General features: G+C 41.9%; 2 protein-coding genes across 3 annotated transcripts in view; one reads left to right on the top strand and one right to left on the bottom strand.

The window, feature by feature from the left end:
• Window positions 1–276: 276 nt before the first annotated feature.
• On the top strand, window positions 277–12,360 carry rrp12 (ribosomal RNA processing 12 homolog). Its single transcript, XM_085183634.1, has 34 exons — window positions 277–1,506; window positions 2,582–2,805; window positions 2,924–3,007; window positions 3,129–3,205; window positions 3,530–3,635; window positions 3,721–3,837; window positions 3,988–4,126; window positions 4,238–4,365; window positions 4,459–4,557; window positions 4,655–4,746; window positions 4,832–4,943; window positions 5,042–5,142; window positions 5,253–5,367; window positions 5,450–5,592; window positions 5,670–5,791; window positions 5,892–5,956; window positions 6,056–6,218; window positions 6,791–6,945; window positions 7,228–7,295; window positions 7,660–7,753; window positions 7,861–8,019; window positions 8,135–8,215; window positions 8,301–8,406; window positions 8,518–8,625; window positions 8,717–8,874; window positions 8,948–9,039; window positions 9,144–9,299; window positions 9,397–9,569; window positions 9,662–9,772; window positions 9,852–9,898; window positions 9,990–10,068; window positions 10,179–10,246; window positions 10,337–10,419; window positions 10,519–12,360. The coding sequence occupies exons 1-34, from the start codon at window positions 1,368–1,370 to the stop codon at window positions 10,619–10,621; spliced, it is 3,867 nt and encodes a 1,288-aa protein (XP_085039760.1). The 5' UTR covers window positions 277–1,367; the 3' UTR covers window positions 10,622–12,360.
• Window positions 12,361–12,637: 277 nt separating this feature from the next.
• The window catches only part of antxr1d (ANTXR cell adhesion molecule 1d), a 26,183-nt gene continuing 12,887 nt past the window's right edge, over window positions 12,638–25,933 (bottom strand). For both annotated transcript variants that reach the window (XM_085183644.1, XM_085183643.1), the window contains exons 10-18: window positions 24,744–24,842; window positions 22,852–22,921; window positions 19,624–19,702; window positions 19,241–19,336; window positions 19,105–19,143; window positions 18,825–18,923; window positions 18,579–18,743; window positions 17,814–17,894; window positions 12,638–13,780 (exon numbers count right to left, since the gene is read on the bottom strand). In XM_085183644.1, the coding sequence (XP_085039770.1) occupies window positions 13,469–13,780; window positions 17,814–17,894; window positions 18,579–18,743; window positions 18,825–18,923; window positions 19,105–19,143; window positions 19,241–19,336; window positions 19,624–19,702; window positions 22,852–22,921; window positions 24,744–24,842 (1,040 nt within the window). In that variant the 3' untranslated portion in view covers window positions 12,638–13,468. The remainder of the gene's footprint in view (window positions 13,781–17,813; window positions 17,895–18,578; window positions 18,744–18,824; window positions 18,924–19,104; window positions 19,144–19,240; window positions 19,337–19,623; window positions 19,703–22,851; window positions 22,922–24,743; window positions 24,843–25,933) is intronic.

Here is a 25,933-nt window from a genome sequence, read left to right as displayed (position 1 = left end):
CACTACTGTACATTCATGGTAAAGACAGGGAATGTAATGAAGGCACCTTTTTTTAAAGGGAATAAGAGATGACCAGACTTGCTTTTTTAATTTTATCACTATGAACAAGAAGGTGTAGTTTGATGTACAAATATGATGCTCACTGTACTTGAATAACTTAATAAATATTATAAATTTAAAGTTGTTCTTTTCATTTATTTATTGGCACCAAGATCTGCAATTGGAACTGGATGTTCCCAATAAGGGTTAAACCTCCTTTTGCTGATGAAAATTTCTCAGTTAATTCACTGTCACTGTGGTCATAATATGGTTAACAACAATACTGAGGTAGGCGCTGACATTTAAATGATGCTCAGTTGGTACTAAGGGGCCCAAAGTGTGCCAAGAAAATATCCCCACATCATTACACGACCAGCAGCAGCCTGAATCATTGATACATGGCAGGGTGGATCCATGCTTTTGTGTTGTTTACGCTAAATTCTGGCCCTACCACTTGAATAACACAGTAGCAACCGAGACTCATCAAACCATGCAGCATTTCTATCATCTTTGATTGTGCAAATTTGGTAAGCCCCTGTGACTGTTCTTGCATCGCGGGATTGTCACCATCTGGTCTTCTGCTGTTGTAGCCAATCTCTATGTTGTGCCTTCAGAGATGCTCTTCTGCATACATTATCTGAGTTATGTTACCTTCATGTCCTCCATTCTCCCTTGATCTCTGGCATCAACAAGACATTTTTGCTCACTAGATTTTCTTTTTCTCAGGCCATCATCTGTAAAAGAGATGTTTGTGTGAGGAAAATCCCAGCAGATCAGCAGTTTCTGAAATACTCATTCCAGCCTATCTGACACTAAGAACCACACCACCTTCAAAGTCCTTTAAAGTCACTTAAATCTCCTTTCATCCCCTTTCTGATGCTTGGTTTAAACTTCAGCAGGTCATCATGACCATGTCTACATGCCTAAATACACTGAGTTGCTGCCATGTGATTGGTTGATAAGATGTTTGTGATAAAGCAGTTGAAAATGTGTACCTAAAATGGCAGATGGGTGTAATGACTGGCTGTATTTTTGTATCGTCGTTCTTTTTATATGGTTTTATATGCCACACCTGACAAAGCTATACTTAAATTAAGGTCACGGGTTTCCTTTATCTGCAGAAGAGGTCATATCTCTCTTTAGACGATGGCAGTCAGGGTAGTTGCAGTCATGGACCGTATGCTCATGTTATTCACGCTGTCTGTGGTGGACAGCGCCATCTTCAGGAAACATAACTTGTGACACGTGAGCAAAGCTGTGACGTAGTTTGGTAGGCGACAGAATCGGGCACAGTTGGTGGTGTAACGTGATTATTTTCAGTCCCGAAAATGGTGAAATCGGGGAAACTTCGCTCTGGGACGGCGTCGAAACTTAAACGGTGGAAAAAAGGACACAGCAGCGACTCTAACCCGCAGACGAGTCGCTTTCGTCAGGCTGCTAAAAGCCGCTTCTTCAGCCGACCCACCGGTAAGCGTTCCCTCTACACGTGGGTCTCCGGCTAGCGTTAGCCATTTAATCTTTCTAGGTTTTGATACAATCAGCAGCCACATTCAAGCTGCTGGCAGAAACTTTAACGTCATATCGCCACATCTATATCTTTTTGTCAGGTTAAATAACTTGCATGTCAGTTTAGTTTTAGAGCAACAGCTACTTGTGTGTTTGGAGCTCAAAGTCCAAGCTATCATCTTTTGTTGTGTAAAAGTACCTGCCCTGCAACTATTAAGCATAGAAAAGATGTGCTTTACAATAAATGTGCAAAGTTTGTCAGTTATTAGACGCAAAGGTGGTTGTTTTGGCTCTGTAGCCAGCTGATTGTATGAGCAACAGCATGTTTAGGTTTGAACATCCAGCTGTGATTTGAGAGTATTTACATCAGCACACTGGGTGAAGCGTGCACAAGTGACTCCCCTTTACTTATCTGGTCTGCTTAATTATGAGAGTCCAAAGTAACTAAAGAATAGTGTAGCAATAGTTAGGATGGTTATTGGTACGATATTGTTGTCGTCAGTGGTGATCTAAGCTCAGACTGTCAATTCACTTTATTGATTCCTGCTCAGTTTTTTCCCTAAGACTAAAAGGTTGGCCTGTACATATTTTCAGCATCAGCTGTTTTATTATTGAGTCTGAACATATTGTAGAAACAAAATAGGAAAACTGGTTGCATCGGACTAAGGTGTGCAAAGGCTCCAATGTTTTGGGATTGTCTTTACTGTTTTGAAAAAGTCTGAAAAAGCATGCATGCATGGATAATTAGATGATAGGTTTGGTGGCATGCAACTATGGTTGATTTGGTAGTGGTTCACAGTTAGCATGCCTAAATAAAAAGCAGCTTGGTCTCCTCCTTTTTGGGAAGGTTAATTGATTTTTTTTTTCCAAGTCAACCACATGATTGTGCAGATAAGATTAGGTAGTTCATCATTCAAAGGGAAAAACTAAAGGTCGCGCTTTCTTGCACATCTGTCTCCATGTCTAATTTGGGGTCAGAATTTGGTGTAATAAGGTTTTTAGAATTCAGTTTTTGTTTTTTGTTTTAACCCCACAGGAAAGAGTGATCTCACAATCGATGCTCTCAAGCTTCACAATGAGCTGCAGGCCGGTCCGCTGGAGATCGGCACTCGTAAAGATGCCGCCATGCAAGAAGAGCCAGAAGAGGCTGTATCACAAAGAAGTTCGGGTACCTTCCTCAGTGGCCTATCAGACTGCTCCAACCTTACCTTTAGAAAGGTGCAGCGCTTCTGGGAGTCTAATTCAGCTGCACACAAAGAGGTGGGCATCACTTTTATGATGGACCATTTATTGATAACATTTTAGTTTGTGTGCTGTTTATATTGTGAGCAAAGCTGGACAGTGAGCTTCCCTGCAGCTCTAACTTTGTCTTCTACAGATCTGTGCAGTGTTGGCAGCCGTTACTGAAGTGATCCGCAGTCAAGGTGGGAAGGAGACTGAAACAGAGTACTTTGCTGCTTTGGTGAGTGCTTTTTTTTTTTTTTTTAAAGATTCTTTTCGATTTTATGGTGTGGTTTGATCAAAAGGCAACGTAAATCTAGGTTTTGTTTCTCAAAATCCACTAAATCTTATTTTCCTCTAAGATGACCACCCTGGAGGTTGTGGATACAGCAGAATCCCAGGCTGCAGTGGCATACCTCCTCAACCTTGTCATGAAACGGTAGGACCTAAATACTCAAATATTACTCCACTAAGCAGCACTGTTTCCTCACAATAAGAGGTTTCCTGGTTTGAACCCTGGCTTGGGACTTTTTTTCTCTCTCTGAGTTTGCACGGTCTCTCAACCATGGGTTTACTTAGGCTTCTTCTCACAGTTCAGAGACATGTGTGTTAGGTTAACTGATGATATTCTCCACCCGCCATCGACAGAAAGTAGAGAAAGTCCTTAAAGTGTTAAGATATATAAGCGTGGCTTATAATGTCCACAATAAATTCAACTGGTGTGTTGCATTTTTCCATCTGCTTGACGTGTTGCATTCCTTAGGGTTCCTGCTCCGGTCCTCAAGTCGAAGTTTTCCGACACCACCAAGGCTCTGATGGATGTCATGTCCAAACAGGCCACATGTGACACTACCTCGGCACTCAGATGGGTAAGTGGGCTTGTTTCTGTGTCTGTTTGGCTCTTCTTTTGACAACTGCAGCAATACTTAGCTTTGTTATTTTTCTCCTCTGCAGATACTGTCATGTCTGGCCACTCTGTTGAGGAAGCAGGACGCATCTGTGTGGACTTACCCATCTACTCTCCAGGCTTACCATGGCCTTCTCAGCTTCACAGTGCACAACAAGCCTAAGGCGAGTCCCACCAGCCTGCTCGTAACTGCTCAGCCACACTAAACAGATGCTTTCAGTCTGTCTTGGATTTACTGCTCATCAGCTGTATTAAACATTCAGTGAAATACTAAAAGTGAGGACATTTGTGCCATTGAATTTTTTTCCTTTCAGGTCCGTAAAGCAGCACAGCAAGGTGTTTGCTCCATTCTTAGAGGCAGTGACTTCCTGTTTACAGAAAATGCTCCAGCCCATCATCCTGCTGCAGTTACCACAGCCAAATTCTGCATAAAAGAAATGGAGCAAGCAGGAGGTGAGACAACAGGTTTATTAGGACCACAGGTTGTTCTCTATATGAGGAAGGTTTGTGCGACTCTATGGCTGTCCAGCAGGTTGAGGGTAATGTCTGTGTTTTTCCCCATAGGCAGTAAAGAGGACACAACCACACTCCATGTGCTTGGCCTTTTGAAGGAGCTGATGGGGACGTTTCCTCTGGGAGCTGTCAAGTCCTGTTGTGAGACTCTGCTGCGAGTGATGACACTCAGTCATGTGGTGAGAACACAAAAATATTCAACGGTGCTGCCAGATCCCCCTTGTTTATCATCGTGGATACTCAAATATAGTTGTCGATGTCTCTGACTGTAGTTGGTGACCGCTAGTGCCATGCAGGCCTTTCATCAGCTGTTCAGTGGGAAGCCCAATGCTTCGACGCTCTCACCAGAACTCAACGCACAGATCATCACTGTGAGTGAACATAAACCAAACAAGATTTGTATAGTTAGATTTTTAGTTATAATGCAAAGCTTAGTGTGAAAACTCAATTGTCATCTCTTATCTCCAGGCTCTGTACGATTACCTGCCCAGTGAGAATGATTTACAGCCTCTGCTCGCTTGGCTTGCTGTCATGGAGAAAGCGCACATTCACCTGGCGAGGTAATAAATGAAAACAGTACAACAGATTCCCATAACTGTGCATTTTCCAGTCCGACTGTTGGTCCACAATGTCCTTGTCGTCTAGTTTGCAGAGTTCTCTGAGTTTGGGTCACCTCCCTCGCCTCTTTTCTGCTGCGATGTCCTGCTTGTTGTCACCTCACACTCAGGTGGTTTCTGCAGCCACCAACACATTAAAGGTAAGGGACAATGACGATGGGTATCTTAAGCAGATGATGATGTAAATGCTTGTGTGCCCTCTCCCAGATGAAGATTTATTCCTGGTTATCTCTTCCAGATGTTGTTGACTGAATGTGTTGCCTCTCCTATGGAGGAAATGGGCACCGTCACTGGCACAGCATCTTCAGGGAACCCCTCCTATGTCTGCAAAATGTTTCGGTATGTTTCCTAAGTGTTAAGCATGCTAGTCTGTCTTTTTTCCTTTTTGTTCTTAGGAACTACGTATAAATGTTCATCATTATGATTGTGGCTGTGCATGTGTGTTTCAGTATTGTAGAAGAAGGATTGTCCTATCGCTTCCATGCCTCTTGGCCGTTTGTGCTGCAGATTCTGGGTTGCTTCTATCGAGTTGCAGGGAAACAAGCTCATCCCATCATGACTAAGGTATTGCCACAAAATTTTGCTGATAACTAGGCTGTCAAAGTAAGATAAGTTTGCTTAACTCCATGTTTTGTGTCCTGGACAGTCTCTGCAATCTCTGGCAGACCTGCGCTCCACTCCTCATTTTGCCTTCAGTGGAGAGTTGGACCTGGCTGTAGGAGGAGCTGTGGAGAGCATGGGGCCTGAAGTGGTGCTAGGTGCCGTGCCTCTCAACATCACTGGCTATGAGTAAGGACACAAACATAGTAGTATTCTTGATGTTTTTATTTCTTAACAAATTAACAAACTTTTTTCTTTGTCTTCAGCGATGACTTGGAGTTCCCACGCAGCTGGCTGGTCCCAGTTGTAAGAGATCATGTGAAGAACACTCATCTTAGTTTCTTCACTTCCTATTTCCTCCCTCTGGCTTCTACACTTAAACAGAGAGGTAAACAAAAAGGGGTATGGTCCTTTGGAGGGTTAGGTAGAACAAAGGTGCATTTTCTGGCTTGTGTGTACTGATAGATCGCTCTGTGATTGTGTTGTAGCTGTAGAGTTGGAGCAAACAGGGCAAAAACTGGAGGCCAAAGTCTATGACACCTTACAGCTTCAGGTACTTTTACAGACTTCATGTAAATAAGTAAACAGAACCACTTAATGAATTATTACGATTTTTTTAGCGTGTGTTGTTTTCTTCTTTTTCTTTCTTTAGATTTGGACCATGCTTCCTGGCTTCTGTACGTGCCCTGTGGACGTGCTGACAGCTTTTAAAGGCATTGCCCGCACTCTTGGTATGGTTATTAATGAACGGCCAGACCTGAGGCTCACAGTATGCCAGGCCCTACGCACCATTATCAACAAGAGCTGCTCAACAGGTAGGAAAACACATGGTCACACAGTAAGAGAACAATATAATCCTATGTCTACTCAATTATGGAAACATTCATAACCCTGAGTATTTTGGTCAATATTAACATCGTGTTTATCCAACATGATTATTCATTAACTTTAGAACCAACATCCACTTATTGAACTTAAACTTAAATGTCTCAACAGTGGATCACCTTAAACTTTGAATATAAGTCAAGTCGATTACAACAAAAATGAAATTGAAGTGAGATGCAGCGTCATAGAGGTAAGATTCAGAAAAAGACCATGAAGCCTGTCACAAAGATAGCACATTTGGAGGCCAGTGCCAAAGCGCTGGTGGTCAGAGCTTTCAAAATGGGAGGTTCACATGAAAAGAAAAGACAGAAGTTGATTTGTATAATTGGAAGAGAAACAGTCCCTTAATACAAGATCATCATTTCTTTATGCCCTTTATCTTTTTGTAATAATTGAAAGATAAAAAGGTATCTGGGGGTTAAATCAAGTCACCCAACACTTGAATCTTCTAAATTTTTTCATTTACAGTGTTTTGTGTCTTTTTTTTTTTTTTCCACTGCAGAAGAAGAAAAGGCAGAAGTGGGCCGCTTCTCTAAGAATTTCCTGCCCATCCTTTTCAATGTGTACAGCCAGCAGCCTGCTAATGGAGAGTCTGGAACCTACAGGATGGCTATGCTGGACACCATCAAAGTGTATTTGGGTATCACTGAAATGCCGGTTAGTGCCACTTGTAGACATGTAATAACCTGACTTGTTGCAATGAGCTCTTTATGCTCAGTTTTTTTCAAAAACTATGCTCGTGTGCCAATGGGAATAAAAACCCCTCAATTAAAACATTAAGATGTGTGGCCCAGTACTTTTCATATGACATATTTCAGCGTATCTAATCTGGATTTGTACAGAAATTAATATATTTATAGGCAATCAGGGCCATCATATGCCATAAATCTTATGCTGGTTTATCACTAATGGTAATAATAAAAAAATATCAACCCTCAGATGATCTGCACCTTCCTGCAAAAAGCCACAGAGAGGTTGACCAGCGCAGAATCAAATGAGTTCATACGGTAAGTCATAAATGAGAATCTCTTGCCATCACCTTCTCTCCTTCTGAAATCGCTGATTTATATACACTGAGCTACATGAGCCACAGCATTAAGAAGTGAGTGACATTGGTCATCTTTTTAAAATGTAATAGTCTGCTCAGGGAACCTTGGGTCTTGTCATTCATTTGGATATTATGCAACATCCACTTAGGTATGGGTGGAAAAAAAACCCCAGTGCACCTCTGATTTCACTCTCTGATGCCAGCAGTCTCCTTCAGCAGAAAATTACACAAAAACTGATCAGGAACAGCTTGAGGAACGAAGCCTCTAAACATCCCCCATTGTCTAATTGATTCTTTTTGTTTTGGCTTTATTTGCATTTTAGGCTGTCAGTGATGGATCTTGTCGTTGCTATGGCTCCTTGTGTTGATGAAGTCACCATGACTAAAACCTTTGAGCTGATAAGGCTATATTTGGAGGTAAGAGCACTTGTAGTTTCTAATTTAAACCCGTCAAACTTGAGTAGTATTCTTGTTAACTGTGTCTCTGTTGGTGCATTTTTTAAATTGATTTATTTATTTTTCAGGCAAAAGAGCCAAGCATGCAGAAGAAGGCGTACCGTGTGCTAGAGGAGATGTGTGGAGGAGAGAGAGATGCATGTAGATCGTTTGTCATGTCCAATCTGGAAACACTCAAAGTCGTGCTGCTTGAGACTCTGAAAAACGCCTCTTCACCTGCAAAAAGAGTGAGTGTGCTGTTTTAAAGAGAAGTAAAATAAACGAGACACCCAAAGGGACTTTATATTTTGGTTTATACGGCTGTCTGATTTTTATCTTCCTGTTTGTATTGCTTTTCCACAGCCGAGACTTAAGTGTCTGAGCCACATCGTAAGAAGGTTAAATGAAGATCACAAAGACTTTATCACCACGCTGCTGCCAGAGGTATTGTCACAAACAAGTGCTGGCAAACACAGAGAGATGGACTACTGGTTTTTATCAGTTTTTATAAGGATGTTGTGTCTTTCAGGTGATCATATGTACGAAGGAGGTGTCTGTTGGCGCTCGTAAGAGTGCCTATAATCTGCTGGTGGAAATAGGAAATGCTTTTGTCCGCTTCTGTGGAAATACTAAAGGTAACATACATATATATTGTTTCTGCTAAATTTGCATGGACCCAAATCTTTCCACAAAAAAAACTTGATTGTAAAGGTTTCTAATTAGTTGCGCTTCCATCTCTGATCCAGATGCCATGGAGCAGTATTTAGTGATGGTGTATGCAGGACTCACGGGCTCCGTCACCATGATCACTTGCACAGTGTTGGCTCTCACACGCCTCGTGTTTGAGTACAAAGGTAGGCTTGTTGACTTTTAGCAATTCAGTGGTGTTGATTTCAGGGTTTAGAGTCTCGGACTGGATTCAGTGTGCTTCCTTTTCTTTCCCAGACTCTATAGAGCTGACCACCATGGAGCAGCTGCTGCAAAACATTTGTCTACTGCTGTCGTCTCATACCAGAGAGGTAGTGAAGGCTGCCTTAGGCTTCATCAAGGTCATCCTCTTCATCATGGACCCCAAGACCCTGTCCTCGCATGTCACTGTCATGGTATGTACTGTACATTGTAGTTAATGGAGATGCATTATTTTATTTTATTGAATATTTTGTTGTTTTTGTTCAGATGGAAGGCATTGGAAACATTAGGGATGATATGAGAAGGCACTTCAGAACAAAGCTGAAGAACATCTTCACTAAATTCATCAGAAAATTTGGGTAAAGGCACCACATTCTTATAGATGCCATCAGGGCTCTGTCAGCTAGCTCGTGGCTCTAATTGTGTGTTTTATTTTTGTTTTTTTTCCTTGCTGTGTGCTCAGTTTTGAGCTGGTGAAGAGTATGCTCCCTGCAGAGCACCACAAGGTGCTAGCAAACATCCGCAAGGCTGAGGCTCGGAACAAGAGGCGGAAACAGGCCACAGAGGAGCAGGATGACTCCGAAAGTGAGCAGGAAGCACCTAAAGCAAAGGGTGAAAGGTAGGCCGCTGTTCCCAACATAAAACCCTGCCTTTCATCATGCATTTGCCCATCTCCTTCCTTTAAAAAAAACAAAAACCTTCTGCCCTTTTTTAAGTATCGAGGAGATTCTCGCTGAGTCGGACAGTGATTTGTCAGAGGATGAAGGAAAGCCTCGCGGTGCTCAGAAGAAAGCAGGCAAACAGCAGAAAGGACGGGCTTGGCTCAAAGAGGGAGAGGAAGATGACCCACTTAACTTCCTTGATCCTAAGGTTTCGCAGAGAGTGTTAGGTAAGACCATCTGTTTTGTTTTTAATGGGTGCTTTTTGCCTGCAGTTTAATTTCTGAACAAAAGTATACTCAGTTTTGTTGTCGTTTCATAGCCACAAACCCAGAGCTGAAGAAGAGTGCCAAGGCTGACCACGGCTTTAAAGTGACCTCAGATGGACGGTTGATCATTAAAGAAGATGAAGATGAGGTTGTAAAGGACAAAGGTAAGTGAGATCCAGTGCTGATCCGTACATTGCTTAATGTGTGATCAGACAGTGATAACAATTTAAAAAAACCTCACAGATGGAGGCGAGATGGAGGACATCCTGGAAGAGGCTGGAGTCAAAAGTGTGAGTATTTAACCTTCAACCTACAGAGTTTGTCTTCTTTGGGACATTTCAGCACAATTTTATTTACTCTTTCCTTTCAAAACGCCCTCAGAAAAAGTCACAGAAGAGGAAGTTTAATGATGACAACTTTGATGATGAAATGGACATCGAACCCCAGTTGAAATATAAAGGTAACTTAAATTGAATTAACTTTTTTTAGCAACTTAAACAAGTTGCTAAAAAAAAAGTTTAAGCAATTTAAAACGCGTCATACTGATTATACGTCTTCTTTTTTACGCAGCTGGAGGTTCAGGTATCCACAGACCCCTCGGACATGGCCAGGAATTTGGAGCCGATTACAAATCAAAGGTGAGTCTGAGAGCAGTAACTGGACTGTGATGTGGTCCTAGTTGTGAGCTGTAGTTCTGAATGGTTATTCTTTGGTCTTGCATTCCTCAGAAAGGAAAAGGAGATGTAAAGAAAAAAGGGAAGCTTGATCCTTACGCTTACATCCCTCTGAAGAAGGCCCAGCTCAATCGCAGGTATGAGCAGCTGCTGTTACTGTGTAGATCTGTAAAACTCTGAAAGCTCTGGAGTTTAAAAATTTGGTTGGTAACATATTTTTATTTATTCTATCAAAGGAAACGTGCCAAACTGCAGGGCCAGTTCAAGGGCATGGTGAGAGGAGCCCAGAAGGGGGCGCTGTCTGGAAAGAAAATGCAGAAGAAAAAGAGGAAAGCCTGAAAACAAACAACAGAGTATTTTCCTCACTGGACTCTAAATGCACTGTGTGCAATGGCATGTTCATGTATATGCCAAAAGTTTGATTTACACCTAGGATTTGTGTGTGTTGGTTGTGTGTCTCTCTGTGTGTGTGTGTGTTTCTGATGAGTGTCTACAAAGGTGAAAGCAGTGTGTTATTAGACTTTGACATCTTTAAATGGTCCCTGACAGCTTTCACAGCAGCAGATGTGTTACAGGCTTCCCCTGCCTTAATGGTTTTTGTTATCCTTTGGCTGTACATCAGAGAAATGTTTCTGCTATGATGAACACGAGTATATTTATGTGCTGAAATATACAAACAATATTGGAAGTGTGATGCGTGTCCTGTTATGTGTTCTTTGGTCCCTTGAGGGTGCTGTAGGCTTCTGAATCGTCAAAAAGCTGCATTCGCGGAGCTTTTACAGCTCAATCTAAATGCACCATTAACGTTGTGGAATATTTGAACCTGTTAGTGTTACTTGAGACACTGAAGACACTGAATCAAACAATGTAGGTTGCTTGTGCTATGGGGGTTAACATAAATTACTGTTATGTGATTCATTTTCCTTGGGTTGCTGTGAAATAAGTCGTGTCAGCTACTTAAGACACTTAAGAAATTTATGCCAATTAATTGTATTTTAACTTTTTCTTTTCCAATAACCCCTAATTCCCAGTGAAACATGGTTTTACATGTTTTCTAGCAGCATTTATGTGTAAATATATGACAAATGTATCACCTATTTTCAGAAATGTGAATTTGAATAGCATGTAAAGCAGTTAAAAATGTCAGAATTTAGGAGGTATTTTGCAGATAGCTACACCTGATCAAATATGCCAATTGTATGGCAGTAAATCAGTACGCTTAGTTATGTAGACTTAGTTAAGATGACCTGCTGAAGTTCAAACCAAACATCAGGATGAGGAAGAAAATGGTTTTAAGTGACTCAGACTGTGTTGTGGTTGGTGGAGCCAGATGGGCTGGTCTGAGTATTTCAGAAACTGCTGATCAGCTGGGATTTTCCAGCACAACCTTCTGTAAGTGAAAATACTTTCAGAGCTGTTATCTGCTTCAAGCTCATAGGTAGAGAATAGTAACTCAAATAGCCACTTGTTACAGTCGAAATTGCATCATGTTGCCTTGAAGCAGATGGGTAATAACAGCAAAGACCAAAATTGAAAAATGATGAGTTTTGATTTCTGCAGTAATATTTGGATGGTAAGGTGAGAATATGGTTTAACTAACATGAAAGCATGGATCCCATTCTGCCTCTTTCAAATTCAGGCTGGTGGTGCAATGGTGTTTTTTCTTTAGGCCCCTTAGTACCAACAGAGCATGGTTTAATGTCACTGTGTACCTGAGTATGGTTAAAACTATGTTCATTCCTTTGACCACACTGCTTTCAGTAGCATAAACAATTATGTCACAAAGCCCAAATGATCTTAAACTGGTTTAAGCATGGCAGTGAGTTCACTGTACCCGAATGGCCTCCACAGTCACGAGATCTAAATCTAATTGATCACCTTTGGGATGTGGTGGATCAGGTATGCAGCTGACAAATCAAATCTGCAGCTTCTGTGTGATGTCATGGTGTCAATATGTGTCAAAATCTCAGGATTGTTTCCAGCACCTTGTTGAATAAATGTCAAGAAGAATTAAGGCAGTTCTGAAGGCAAAATGGGATCCAAACCAGTACTAGTAAAGCATATCTAAAAAAAAAAAAGAGGCCAGTGGGTGTATGTCACAGACAGCTTATTAATGTCTGGAGAGCAGCACAAGTGCAATTAGTTTAAGAGCTGCTTAAAGAGAAATGCATTACATCACCAAATGTTGCACCGGGCAATAGCCAATTAACTAATAAGTGTGTCATAAGGTCCGTGTTGCACTGATCCCAGCGAGGCTGAAAGCTGATTTACAATACGAGTGCAGAAACATTCTTCAAATATAACATACTTTTAATTACTATGAAAGAATTATCTGGCAGGAAGGAGATTTAAAAAAAACAACATTTTTATTAAAGACAGACATTCAAAGTTGTTAATAATGAAATAATGCAAATGATATACAAGAGAACCCTGAAGATACAATTGTTCAGTGGTGTTGATAAGAAGACATACATCAGATGCCATGCCACAGTACTTCCCAAAAGCCACCCAAATGCCCCTGTCCTTTAAAGAAAAAACCCAGGAAAGTATCTGATACTAAAGAGAGAGCATATGCAGACAGGGCCTGTATTCTAATAAATAAAATGCGGTGTAACTGCCCTGCAGTTTCAATAGGATCACTGAACTTTTAAACTTTAAGAAAGAGCTTTTGTTTGAAAAGTTAAACAATGAATCGGGGTGATTTTTGTAGACACCCAGAAAATAAAAAATGCTAAATTTCAGACCACTCCCTCGCTCAGCATTCTTTCCCTTTGTATTTACCAGCACAAAACTGTCATGAGCCAACTTTCAGCCACACACAAGAAACCCCCTTTTTTTACTTACTCTAAACCATTTAGTTCACCATTGCATCTAAGACTGGACATACAGACTTAATCTTTAACTACATGCATGTTTTGTTTTTTTGTTTTTTTTTTCTAAAATGTTTATCCCCTTTTTTGTATAAAATAAAAGAAACTTGAAAGTCAGTAGCTGATTTTAAAATCAGATAAATACATTTTGCTGTCCAGCAACAAAGCACAGAGCTTCAAGTTTGAGCTCCTGGCTTGTAAGATTTGAAGCCTTTCTGCTGCCTATGAGTCATCAGAGTGAAGAGAGGACATGTTTTTTTTTTTTAATGGAATCGGCTGACCTATCAGCTCTTTATCGTGGGATCTCTATTTATCATTAGAGCCTGGGTGGGGGTCGAGAAGGAGGGGGTCCTGGTGGACCTGGGGGTGTGCGAGTTGGGGGTGGACACGGAGGTGGTCGTACCATGGATGGGGGTGCCCTTGCAGGTGGTGTGGTGGATGAGGGTGGTGTGGTACGGGGCCCCCTTGACGGAGGCTTCGTGCGGGGAACGGAGTAAGACACCAGAGGTTGCTGTTCAAAAACCGGAGGAGCGGGCGGAGCTGAGGGAGAGCAATGTGCACGAGGAGGGGCCCGGTTGTTTGGGGTGGACTCTCCATCTTTGACGCGCTGAAAGCGAATACAGCGGCCCTGCATGACAAACGGAGAGAGATGGTGGTTTAAGAAAAAGAACAACAACTGCTACACATTATCATTTAAAAGCAGAACGCAGATTAAAATACAGTGCATCTCTGTGCACTGGCACTAAGTTTTTAAGAGCCACCAGCCAAGATGGGTTGCGTGAGACTTCTCCCAGCTTTACTAACACAAGGATGTGTGTTTTAGGGCCTGGAGGGCACACAGAGCTGCTTCTGTCTGCGGTCCACACCTGCACTACAATAGCTGTGATTTTAGCAAAGACGCCGAGTTATCACACAGGCAAGTACACACATACATACACAGAGGGCAGCTTTTTCTGTTTCCCCTCCTCTTCTCTTGCAACCTCAGCAGTGACTAGTCCTTTCTTGGCGTAGAACAGAAAGTGGTTTATGTCTCTTATGTGCTTGACTTGAAGGAATGTAAAGGAGGGATTTCAATATCACCACAATAGTTAACAGAAGCCATTTAGCATTTTAACATAATTTACAAGTCAGGGAGAATGGAACGCTTCTCTTATTGTCCTCTCTGTTCCCCTGCATAGCATCCCTCTGCAGACACACACATGCATGCTCACTTGTCCTGCTCAGTCAGTGTGTGAAGGATGGAGAGTAGGTCTCTGTGTCACAGACCCTTGGTGGTCTGATTATAACACCTTATTAAACAGAGAGGCCCTAAAGTCACACAGGGGCCATTAAGAGGCCCTCAGCAGCAGTAGCTTTGTAACTGCAGGGTCATTGTGTTGTATGTGTGTGTGTATGAAGGGTGTGTAATTGATTGGGGGCAGGCCGGGCGGGAGGGGGTGCTGACTGCTTTGGTGTTGTTGCCGGGCTGCTGTGAAAAGGCCAGTTTGTGAGCAGCAGAGCAGCAGCAAAACACCAGAGAGAGCATATGGACACAATGAGAGCACAAGCTCATGAATATGAGTATGTTTATGTGTGTGTCTGTGTGCGAGAGAGAGAGACTGTAAACATGCATCCACCAGAACATATGGCCTCAAATGAAACCTCTGGCTCATGAATAACAGAAAGAGAGGTGGAGAAACCTTCATTAAGGTGATATGGACATATAAGAGCTATGTGAGAGGTCAAGAATGAGTCACTTGTGATGGTCACTCTCCCCGTTTGCCTCTGTGACTGTGTAATATCTGTCCCTACTTTATCATCCCTCTTGGCATTTGTTTACTTCTGAGCCTCAACTCCTTTTCAGGAGAAAAACAAAGCCCTGAAACACCTCCAGCATCCCTGCTGCACCACTCTTCTGACAGACACACACACACAAAGCAGATTGTTTTGTACGCTCAAGGGGAACTCTCTTTCTCTCACACACGCACGCGCGCACACACGCACACACACACACACACACACACACACACACACACACACACACACACACACACACACACACACACACACACCGCCATTATAGTAAAGCAAACAGGAAAAAGAAGAGCGGAGGCACATCTGACCTGACAGCTCTGCCTGTCACCTCGCATGACATTACAGCAATTCACTCACATAAGGAAAATGCTCTGTGCGAACTCACGAGAGTTAACACACTTCACTGGCAGTTTAGGGTCGATACAGCGCAGATCTGATCCCTCCCCCACATAAATGAACATAAAAGGGCGATAAGCAGTGGATTTAAATGATACCTACCAAACATTTTTGGTTACTGTGGATCAGTGTTTCCCGACAGACTTATCATTTTATCTCAACTACCCTTCCCAGAAACAACTTAAACTGGGACTAAGAAGTAGTTCCCATGAAAACAGCTGACAACCTTTCCTGTTGATTATTCATAATACCACTGAAACAGATGCTGCTGATAAAAACTGTTTATTTGCATTTAAACTTCCAGTGAGCAAATGAACTCTGTGATACTGAAACACTGTTGTGGTGGAAGAAACCTAAGACATACACAGATGTGTGAGAAATTATTGAAGAACTCCAAACCCTAGAATTGACACTGAGGAGTTCGAGGGGCCCTATTATGATTTGAGAAGGATTTTTGCTGAGATTGCTTCTGTGCACTTTCCCTTTAGAGGAAAGAGTGACTGTAAAGTGTATCCTGAGTGGGAATGATCTCCTACTGGATTGTTTGATTTGGATGAAAATGATGTGACCCATGCATCAGCCTAGTAGAATGCTTGTGGGAGATTTGCTGTGATGTGAAGAGACTTTATATTGATTTTTCATGTAACATTTATAAATTTGTGTAAACTAATACTTTCTATAAAGTGGTGGGAAGAAAAAAAGAAAGGGGGGAGGGGGTTAGAAGAGGAAGTGCTCATTTGTGCAGTCTGTTCATGAGAACAGAGAGTTGGTGACCGCCCTCTGGTCTGGCCTGTACTGTGTGACAAGAGCCATCAGCGCCATCAGCTCCGGGGACAAAAGAAGGGAATCTCGTCTGTCACAATATGGCTCGTGGCCTTTCAACTGCCCATCTGTTTGCGTGATGCTTGCTTAGGAGAAGTGACATGCACGTTACAGTAGCGCACACACACACAAATACATGGAAATGCACGCACACATGGCAGAAAAAGAGATAAAATGCAAACTTGGAGCGTGGCAGAAACTGGCAGGCCGCTGATGGCTGTTTGCAGAGGCAGTGAAGTAGGAGTAATGCGGGGAGAAAGCAGGACAAGCACCTCCTGAGCTGCTGGTTAACAAGCTGGACTGGGAGGTGTGATAGTTAATGCTATCTACTGCTGTACTTTTTGCCACCACACTGGGGCTTCTTAATAACCAGCTGTGCTGAGGTTTCTGGGTTTTGAAGAGATGTTTGTTGTTTTTACTGTGTGGAAGATCCAAGCCTGGCTTTATGAGCGATGAGCGATCACTGTCGTCTTTCATGTCTGATATGGCTATCAGCACCTATTCTAAACATTCTCTCCTCCTCTGCAGCAAAAGTGAATCCCCTCGTTTTTTTCCATGTGAGAAGTAGCATTTTTTATTTTTCTCAGTTAATGGCGCGTGAAAGGAGGTGGGTGGGGGTTATTGTTGAGTGTCTGTGAACCGCAGCCCCACAGAAACTGTCTGACAAAGACTCGAGAAACTTCTGCCATGACAGAGACGAACTGTTCTGCGCAGTGAAAAAAAAAAAAAAAGACGCGTAGGATGGAAAGAAAAGATAAAACCAGCGGTGGCGACCACTTTTACAGACGCGAGCAGACACACACTCGCACTGTTGCACAGTAAAGATGAATCATGTCATTGAAGAGCACAAATCGATAAATTTTACAGTGATGAGACCACAGCTATGAGAAGCGACAATGACACCATTTACAACGGAGCAGATGTTTCACCATGACAACCAGTGTGATGATGAAAACATGTCTTTGGGGGTTACGAGATGCCAGACGCGGGGGTCAAGGTTAGATAAGAGGGACCGCTCTGCTCTCCGTCTCGATCTGTCACACTAGTGATGTCATGATTCAGGACTTTTCAGCAGTGGCAGTAATGTCCAGTAATAGCACATTCAATAGTTTTTTTTGGTTTTTCTCATAAAACATAGCACTTAAAGCAAAGAATGACACAATTTGTATATATTTGTTTACTATAATCATGACTTAACAGTAAACAGTGATGGTGAAACATGCTATTTGAAACCTCAACAGAAACCATGTCATTTTCTGGGAGTCAGTACATAACAGCACAGTACGCCTTGTGTGTGAACAATTGCAGCTTTGACAAAGAGAGTCCTGTCTGTACCTCACTATTTCCCCTGTGAATGTTTTTCCACATGTGTTTGTGTGGGTGTGCGTGCTGAGAACTGGGGTGCTGTGTTAAAGATTTTCCTATGTCTTTATGGTGTCTTTATGGTGTTGTTATGCAACGTGGCAGACAAAAGAAGGATGCAGATGCTCTATGGAAAGACAGAAAACCCGCTGTTTAAAAGGCAAGCCCCCTAAATTACTCGTAATCAGCAAATTATAGTTTGTGTCAGCCGTTGTGCATCTTTGTGGTTTCTTAAATTGCAGAAACGGATGAAACTGTAACTTGACTGTAGGTAGAAGCAGGCTCACCTCGTCTCCAGGCTGCGGTCTCATCAGAGATACCTGGTCATAGCCTCTCCTGAACAGAGCCCAGATAGCGTCTAGTTTCCCCTGGGGAGTCAGGAAAGTGAATTAAAAATGGAGGATTTATAATGAAACAAATGTCATATATAAATGAGAGTGATTTAAAACAAAAAAGTTAATCTAAATAAATTATTTTTAGTGTGTTCTGCCAAGGTCCACAGACAGAATGAGACTGATTATAATGCCAAATAATATGTAAGTTTTTGAAAAGGACCTTAATACCTTAATGTCTCGTGTGCCATATTTAATACATGAGTTTTTGTGAGTTTCTGAGAACATCATCAGTGTTATTTTTTTTCCTCCTGAAAACTTAAAAATAAATTGCAATAAATTGCAAAAGAAATAGATAATGTAGCAAATGTGATAAATAAATTAAAACTGCAAATTAATATTTAATTAAGCTTTAAAATGTGTCAGATGGTTCAATAAATACTCTATTTAAAAAAACAATTTTAATTTTCTGGCAATTATTTGCTTGTCCAACTCTTAAAAGGGTTAATGTACCTGTTTATCTGTATATCATTTGCTTTACTAGATCCTGAAATATATGATCAATTATCCATATGTTTTGATTGTTTGTCATATGATTTTTATTTAGGTTAGGTGCTGTAAATTTTGTAGCATTATATAAAGATAAATATAGTTGACTTCCTCTCCTGCGGTTGGATAAAGTAAGCTACAAACAAAAGAGCGTTCCTATGATAAACTTACCTGAATGGGGGTGTACCACCTCCTCTGTTGTGGGGGTCGACGGGGAGGCTTTCGGGGCTTGGGCTCATAGGGTTCAAATTCCTGCTCCGGCATCTTCACAACAGCATTTTTAGGTTTGTCCAGCTTCGCACCTTCCTCTGTGGATCCTTTCTCCCCCCATCGCACCTTAAGTAAGTAAGAATTTTATTTTATTTTTTGTCCGTTTGCCTTTTGCAAATTCTGAAAGTTGAGAGTGAGTGAGTGTACCTCCATGCGCTTGATGCCACCTACTCCTCTTCCTCCATAATATGAAGCATCCACTGTGGGCCACTTTTTCTTGGGCAAACCATCATCATCATCTGACTCCTGTTAGCGAGGCCTCAATGAGGATACAGCTCATATGCTTAAACACTGTTATTACTATTACTTTACTATATTAACTGCAAAAATAAGAAATATTGCAGTAGTCCTGAATTATTATGCAAATATTTGAATAGAATGAAAAAAGGGAAAAAATTGCGACAGGTTCATGTGACAGGTGACTTACAGGCTCTGGAGGAGGAGGTGGTGGAGGCTCTTTGATCACCTGAAGAAGAGAAAAATAAATTAATAATATAGTGTAAACAAAAAAACAGTGTAGTTGTTTTCCTGAAAAAAGAGGTCATTTGGTCTGTCAAACTTACCACAGTGCAGCAGAGAGGCCAGAACCACCACATCAGCAGCAGAGCCAACAGCAGGAATACCACGAGCAAGGATATCAACACGATGGTGCCGTCAAACTGTGCAAATGCAGATAGACGGGATAACGGTTAAACAGGAATAAAACACAAGTGAAGTGAAAACAAAGGGAAAGTGAAAAGCAAAAGTACTCACAGCCTCCTCTGATGACAGACACAACAGAGGAGAATTCAGAGGGAAAGGAGAGATGAAGATAAAAGAGCCAAAAGAGAAATAAGACAGCTGAAAGAAAGTTTTTTTCAAAAGAAAAAAAAGGCAGCATGCCAGAGAGAAATATTACCATCTAATGTTGTGAAGCTGTAGTGTAAGCTACACTGGATCTACTTACACATTCAGTAGTAGTGATGTGAACAGAGCTGGTGATATAGGAGAGGCCTTCGTTCATGCTCACCTGCAGGTAGATCACCCTAAAGAAATACAAAAAACAACACAAGCCGGCTGCTGGTCATCTAACACAGAAGTGCTGACATATCACATCTGCTTGTATAAACACATTCACAGCGTAGCTTCAAGCTACTGTAAAAGTTTAACCAGGTGCCAAATACTTTCTTGCTTTGTCCATACTTGCTCCATTATAAGCGCACGAAAATATGCTGACAAAAACACAGAGCTAAAAGCGTTCGAAGAGGTCAGCGAGGTCTCCACCCACGGGAGGAATCTCTTCTGCTTGGACTGGACGCAGACCTCTGATGTGGAAACCACAGACAGCTAAAATGACTTCTAATTGTACGGCATTCAGCACCGATATGTGTAGCTGTAACTACTCAAGTACATGAAGGGCGGACACAAGGGTGGGAAAAAGCAAATCATTTTAGATGGGAAGATAACAGGATAGAAATGCTGATGGAAATGAAAGTGTAAATAAAATAAAACAAAGGCCAAGACATTTGAGCCACATACGCTGGCAGGGGGTTAAAGAGCAGACTGCTGGAGTGTAGAAGAAGAATGGAGAAAGACTTCTTGTGCTTGTTCTAATGGTTTAGGGCGACACAGACAAGGGGGGTATTGAGCTTTGGGTTAAGTTTGAAGAGGGGGCGGGAAGGCGGAGGTCATTGCAGGGTGGTGGGATGGCTGGGAAGACGAAACAGAGGCGGGGGATGGGAGAAGGAAAGCCTTTCCTCATCCACATCCCCTCAGCGCTCCACGCCACTGTAGCTCGTCTCATAACTCATGCTGACACTGACTTGGGAATAGAAAATTGGCGGTGCAGGTGCCACTAATCTTTTCTTCTGCGTCTTCCCTCCTTTTTCTGTCTCTCCTTCCCCATCCTGTGGTCAGCCCTCCTTTCAGGCAAGGGACAGGGTGCTATCAGCTCCACGCTGACAGAGAGATCTCAGCCCCTATCAATCATCAATCTGCCCACTATATATGTCTTTGCCCCACATATGTGTGTGTTTTTGTGTGTGTGCTCAGGAGGGGGAGCTGCATCCGGAAGGTTCCCAGTCAACAAAGATTTGTGTGACAGGACTGCCAGTGCCTTCATTCTAACCGACAGTGCGACTTGGGTGAGACAGGAGGAGAGTGAGGGGCTTTTGGTGGAGACCCTCACTGATGCTGGAAGCCGGAGTCCCTAAGATCTCAAGTAAAGCTGAAGACCTAAAAATTCCTCAACAGGAAGCAGTTCACATATCTAAAGTGTAATAACTTTAGATATGTGAACAAAAAATTAATTTCATCACTGGTTTATAAAATTGCATAAAATGTTTTTTATAGTTTTAGTATAATCCGTTAAAATGAAAAATTGTGCACCAATTAACCTTTTTTAAGCTTGTTGTGTGTTATTATTTGATAATGACATGCATATAACATAATAATCACATATATCTACTGATGTTTAAGAAGCTGATTTTTTTTTTCCTTAATAAGTGATTTAAAAAAAAAAATCAATCTATTCCCTTCCATTTATCCTGATCAGGGTTGTGGGATAGCCTGGATGGTAGCCTATCCATAGGGCAAGAGGCAGGGTACACACTGGACAGGTTGCCAATCTGACACAGGGCTAACACAGAGAGACAGACAGCCAGTCACACTCATTCACACCTATGGGCCATTTAGAATCACCCATTAACCTAACGTAACCTTTGGATGGTGGGAGGAAGCTGGAGTACCCGGAGAGAACTCGGGGAGAACATGCAAACTCCTCACAGAAAGGCCCCGCCCAGGACTCTCAACTCAGGACCTTCTTGCTGAGGCAAAAGTGCTAACAGTGCATCACCATGCTGCCTGATTTCTGTTCAATGTTTTTTTCCCTTTTATTTTTTTTAAATGAGATGTTTGAAAAAATGTTCTGTGAAGCTGAAAACCTTTGTGATGAGTATTATGGTCATGCTAAGAATGCTAAAACAGTCCAATGGGAGAGAAGAAAAAAGTATATAAAAGTGTGTAACACCTGTCCAACCTGAACAGTGTCACGCTCGCCTCACTCTACATTTCCACTTCTGTTGCAATGAACTCATCAGCCAGCTGTTGGCCTTCTCTCTGGACCCTTCAGCCACCACAGCTGACTTGCTCTTTAGTAGCACTCAGGGTTTTAGGCAGTATCGACTCTTCTCTCCTCTGTTACATGGAAGGATGCCTCCTTCAGGCATCACTGCAGAGTGTAATGATGCTGCCTGTTTCGATCTGCTCTCAGGAGGAGCAGTTCCACCTGCTACAACAGCACACCAGCAACAAAGATCAGACAATAAAGCAGAGACACATACAGGGTGTTTGCTGGACTTTACAGTTTGCTCCACATGTCTTTTACATTCTGTCATTATGTCAAACCCTAAGCAGTTATATGCCAGTAATATACTACTTTTAATGTTCAGTGTAAAAAAATGTTTGGTCTGTCAGTTTCATGAGTTCTTTGGAGAAAAAATATTTCCTCCTTATCTCTGAGCAGTGGTTCCCCATCAAAGCAGTACTTTTCACTGGCGGATAAGAAAAGCTCAAATCATGCTAAAAATCTGAGTGACAGAAACAAGACAGATGATGACTGGGAGGTGTCTGAGGCCACAGGCCTGAGTGTATAATTATGCACAAGACTGCAGGCAGAGGGGATGGAAGGGCTGCTGGGCCTTTATCCTCTCCAAACTCAACCCACAGCATCTCTCTGTCTGCCCCGCAAGGAAATTGTGCTCTGAATTACCAAGGGCAAAGCTGGAATCCCTCAGAGGAAACTTTACACTGCCCCGCTGACTCCACTCACACTTTGTCTCTGCCAAAGTGCCAGACAGAGATTAGGAGCATCACACACAAACACACCGGAGTTGTGAGGTTCTCTCGAGCAGGCTCTCATTAAGTCATGTTCCTGGGCTCTACTCCTGTTGTCCCCTTGTGATTGGTGTCTGGCTTCGTTAGCTGTGACAAACATTGATTGATCACAGACACACAATGACTTTGGCCCTAATTTGTTCAAGGACAGCAGTCTTCTGTGTCCACAACAAACTTGAGAGCAGCTGGCAAATGTCCGCATTACAGCTGTACGGGGATAGTTCAGAGACTGGAGCCACAGCTGAGAAACAATCTGAGGTAAATAAGGGTGGAAAAACAAGATCTGAGATGTGCTACTTACTTCCCCACTTCCTTTACCACAGGAGCAGGGCACAGCAGAAAGGTGTCCTCTATTCCAGCTGGTCTCTCATCTACATGGGGAAAAGCATAAATCACACTTCTTAAACAACTTTTTTTTTTGCTTCTGATACTTATAAGTTTTTCTTTCAATCATGCCAAAATCATGCCCAATACACAATACTTGGCATTTAAGCATGTTTTGCCCCATCCTTAAAATAGAACCACAATAATGTTATAAAATGGCAATTTCAGAGCTCACTGGATGGATTACAGCTGAAACTATTAGGGTGGAAAATTAGTTCTCAGTAGAACTTTATTTTTATCTTAGAAAATGAAAAGGATCTGGTAATAATCCTCAGAGAGGATTCTGGGTGGAACCATTATATTATGGATGGGTTCATCCTACTGCAGGGGTTCATGCCCTTTGTGTTTGGTTTGAGATAAAGTCCTCTTAAAGGGTTTCTGGTTATCAGATAATTATCTGCCATGGAAAAATTTAAATAAATAAGTAAATAAACCACACCATATTTACCATAAATCAATTTTTTTTTCTTGCTTCAGTGTTGTTTCCTTGTGTAATTGTTGAGTGTTTCTAGTGAAATTGCTATTAGTTTTAATCTTTTAACTTTATGCATCAAGCAAAAAGTTAATTATATGCAACATTCTCTGACTGGAAGTTTAAGATTTAAACCTATTTTCTGCACATTCCAGCACATAAAATAAAATATTTTTTTATGTTTACACTCACTCTTTCAAATAGATGCAAGTGAAACACAGCAGAAAATAAATAAAATCAAAGACTCAGCAGTCATGTTGCTCTATTTTCACCTGTAAAGCAGGAGTGGGGTAGGCGGAGGTTTGCCCTGGTGCAGGTGTGCCGCAGCGGTCAGTTGAAGAATACGCAAGTTTCTCTGTGAATTTCACATTACGTGGTAGCGCACTCGGTGCTTGCTCGGAAGTTTAGGGGGTTTTTTTCGCTGTAAAAATAAGTTTTCTTCCCACGCAGTGAACAGCAGACACTAATGTTTTTGTCACTTTTTATGGAATCAAACTCAAAGTAAGGTCAGTACTTCCACGCTTTAAACGCTGCACACTCATACTCTCTCCCGCACTCGATATATTATCCATTGTTGATCTGCACACAGCTGATGCCACGAACGTCGCACTCGCTTACGTCATTGTCATGAGACATTCTCGCAAGAAAATCACGGTTTTAGTAACGCAGCGTGCTTACGGGAAAGTAACAGTAATCTAATTACCGTTTTTGCAATAGTAATACCCTTACCCTTACAAAAAAAGTAATCGGATTACAGTAACTGCCCATCTCTGGTTGTGACCCTCATTTTCAGTGGAAAAAGCCCAAATGGGGCGCACCAGGTTAGTGTACAGGATCATGCAACATCTATAGGGTTTTGAATTTAACCCCACAGAGTCCAACTTTCTGTTACAATGTCCTGAGGACTCTAAGGGAGGACATTCAGTGGAAACAAACCTGATCTGCCATTGTGTGGCAGTGTGTGACAAACGGAAAATGCAGGAATTTTTTTGACAAGTGCAACCTTGAAATGCAAAATACCTACCCTTCTTTCCAGATATGTCTTCTTATGACTTTTCCCCAGAAATAAAATTATGAAGAAATAACCATTGTGCAAGCATCACCAGTGCACAAGTGCAAGAGGTGTAAATAGGGTTTTTTAGTGATAAAAAATAGCAACAGCACTGGGAGCAGCTCAGAATGATCCAAGAAGGAAGACAGAAGATGGGACATCTGCCACATCTGAACTATTCTAATAAAAGATTCAATCTGGGAACAGGGTCCTGCGTAATGGCAAGCAGGAGAAAAGGATGCATACTATTTATTATAGTGTTCTTGTGCACATCTGCAGAACTTACCCACAGTATGTGTATCATTTAATTTGAAGCTGCAGAGGACCTGGTTGATGTTTCTTGCATGGAGAAAGCCATTACCTCTCACAACCACCTGGAAACTCTCTGAGAAAAAAAATGGGTCCAGACATCAGGAATGGTTAGTTATACAACCACTTATGAGAAACAATGGTAATGCATATATTTTTTAGCTGCACAAGAGTCACAAAAGATAAAATTATTGTTGATGGACTGCAGAAAAAGTATGCAGTCATTGTGGGCCAGACAGCCAGTCCCTTGCTCTATCGGGCTCAACTTGAGCAGTGAGAACTTGTGCATGCCTCATTACTGCTTGTTTATATCTGTGTGCTTGTGCGTGTATGTGTGGAAAGGCCATAATATGCTCCAGTGGTGCTAATGCTAAAAGTGTTGCTATTCAGAAATATCTCAGACTGTGCAATAGCCAGGAGGTGTGTACGAATGTGTGTGTGTGTTTTGACCTTTAATTTCCCCTAGGCACTGTTAAAGTGCACTGACAGAGGCTTGCCAGCATATGCTGGAGTGTCTATGTGGCTGCTTCCCAGCATATGTTAAAGAGCGGGGGGAAAAAAACACTTGCTTAAAAACATGCCTGCTGGGCTGACAACAGCACAATACTGTCAAAGTAGGTCTGACCTTACCTATGGCACTACCACATGGCGTTAGCTCTTGTGTGTGCCTGTGTGCAGATCTGTGCGTGCGCTGTAATTCTGCTTCTCCGTGGGATGTGCAGGCATTTGCATGAATGAAAGTGTGCACACAAGTGAACTGAGGTTTCCCCTAGCAGTATCCTGGCTAATCGAAGGGAACATTTGCCAGCCACATCTTTAACATTTAAAGCACCAGCGTGAAGATCACTGGATAAAAACATCACAGGTTGCGGGGTGTATATGTGACAGTATTTCTTTCAAGGTCAGACAAGCTGCCATGAAATCCATGAATACAGACAATCCACGATTTACATCAACAATGGAAATTAGAATTATACTCGCACAAGCATATTATAATGCACTACAAAAATGGCACCAAACTCCTTACTGTTCATTTTCATTCAGATAAAACTTTCAATGAATTTGATTTCTGCCAGTTTTACAAACAGCTGACCTCATACAGCTGTGTATGTGCTTATTGACAGATTCAGTTTATCTTCACTTTGGTTTTATTTAAGAAACTTTATA

The sequence above is a fragment of the Neolamprologus multifasciatus genome, chromosome 13 (genome assembly GCF_963576455.1).
Source record: "Neolamprologus multifasciatus chromosome 13, fNeoMul1.2, whole genome shotgun sequence".
NCBI lineage: Eukaryota > Metazoa > Chordata > Actinopteri > Cichliformes > Cichlidae > Neolamprologus > Neolamprologus multifasciatus.
This window is presented reverse-complemented; position numbering and strand designations above follow the sequence as displayed.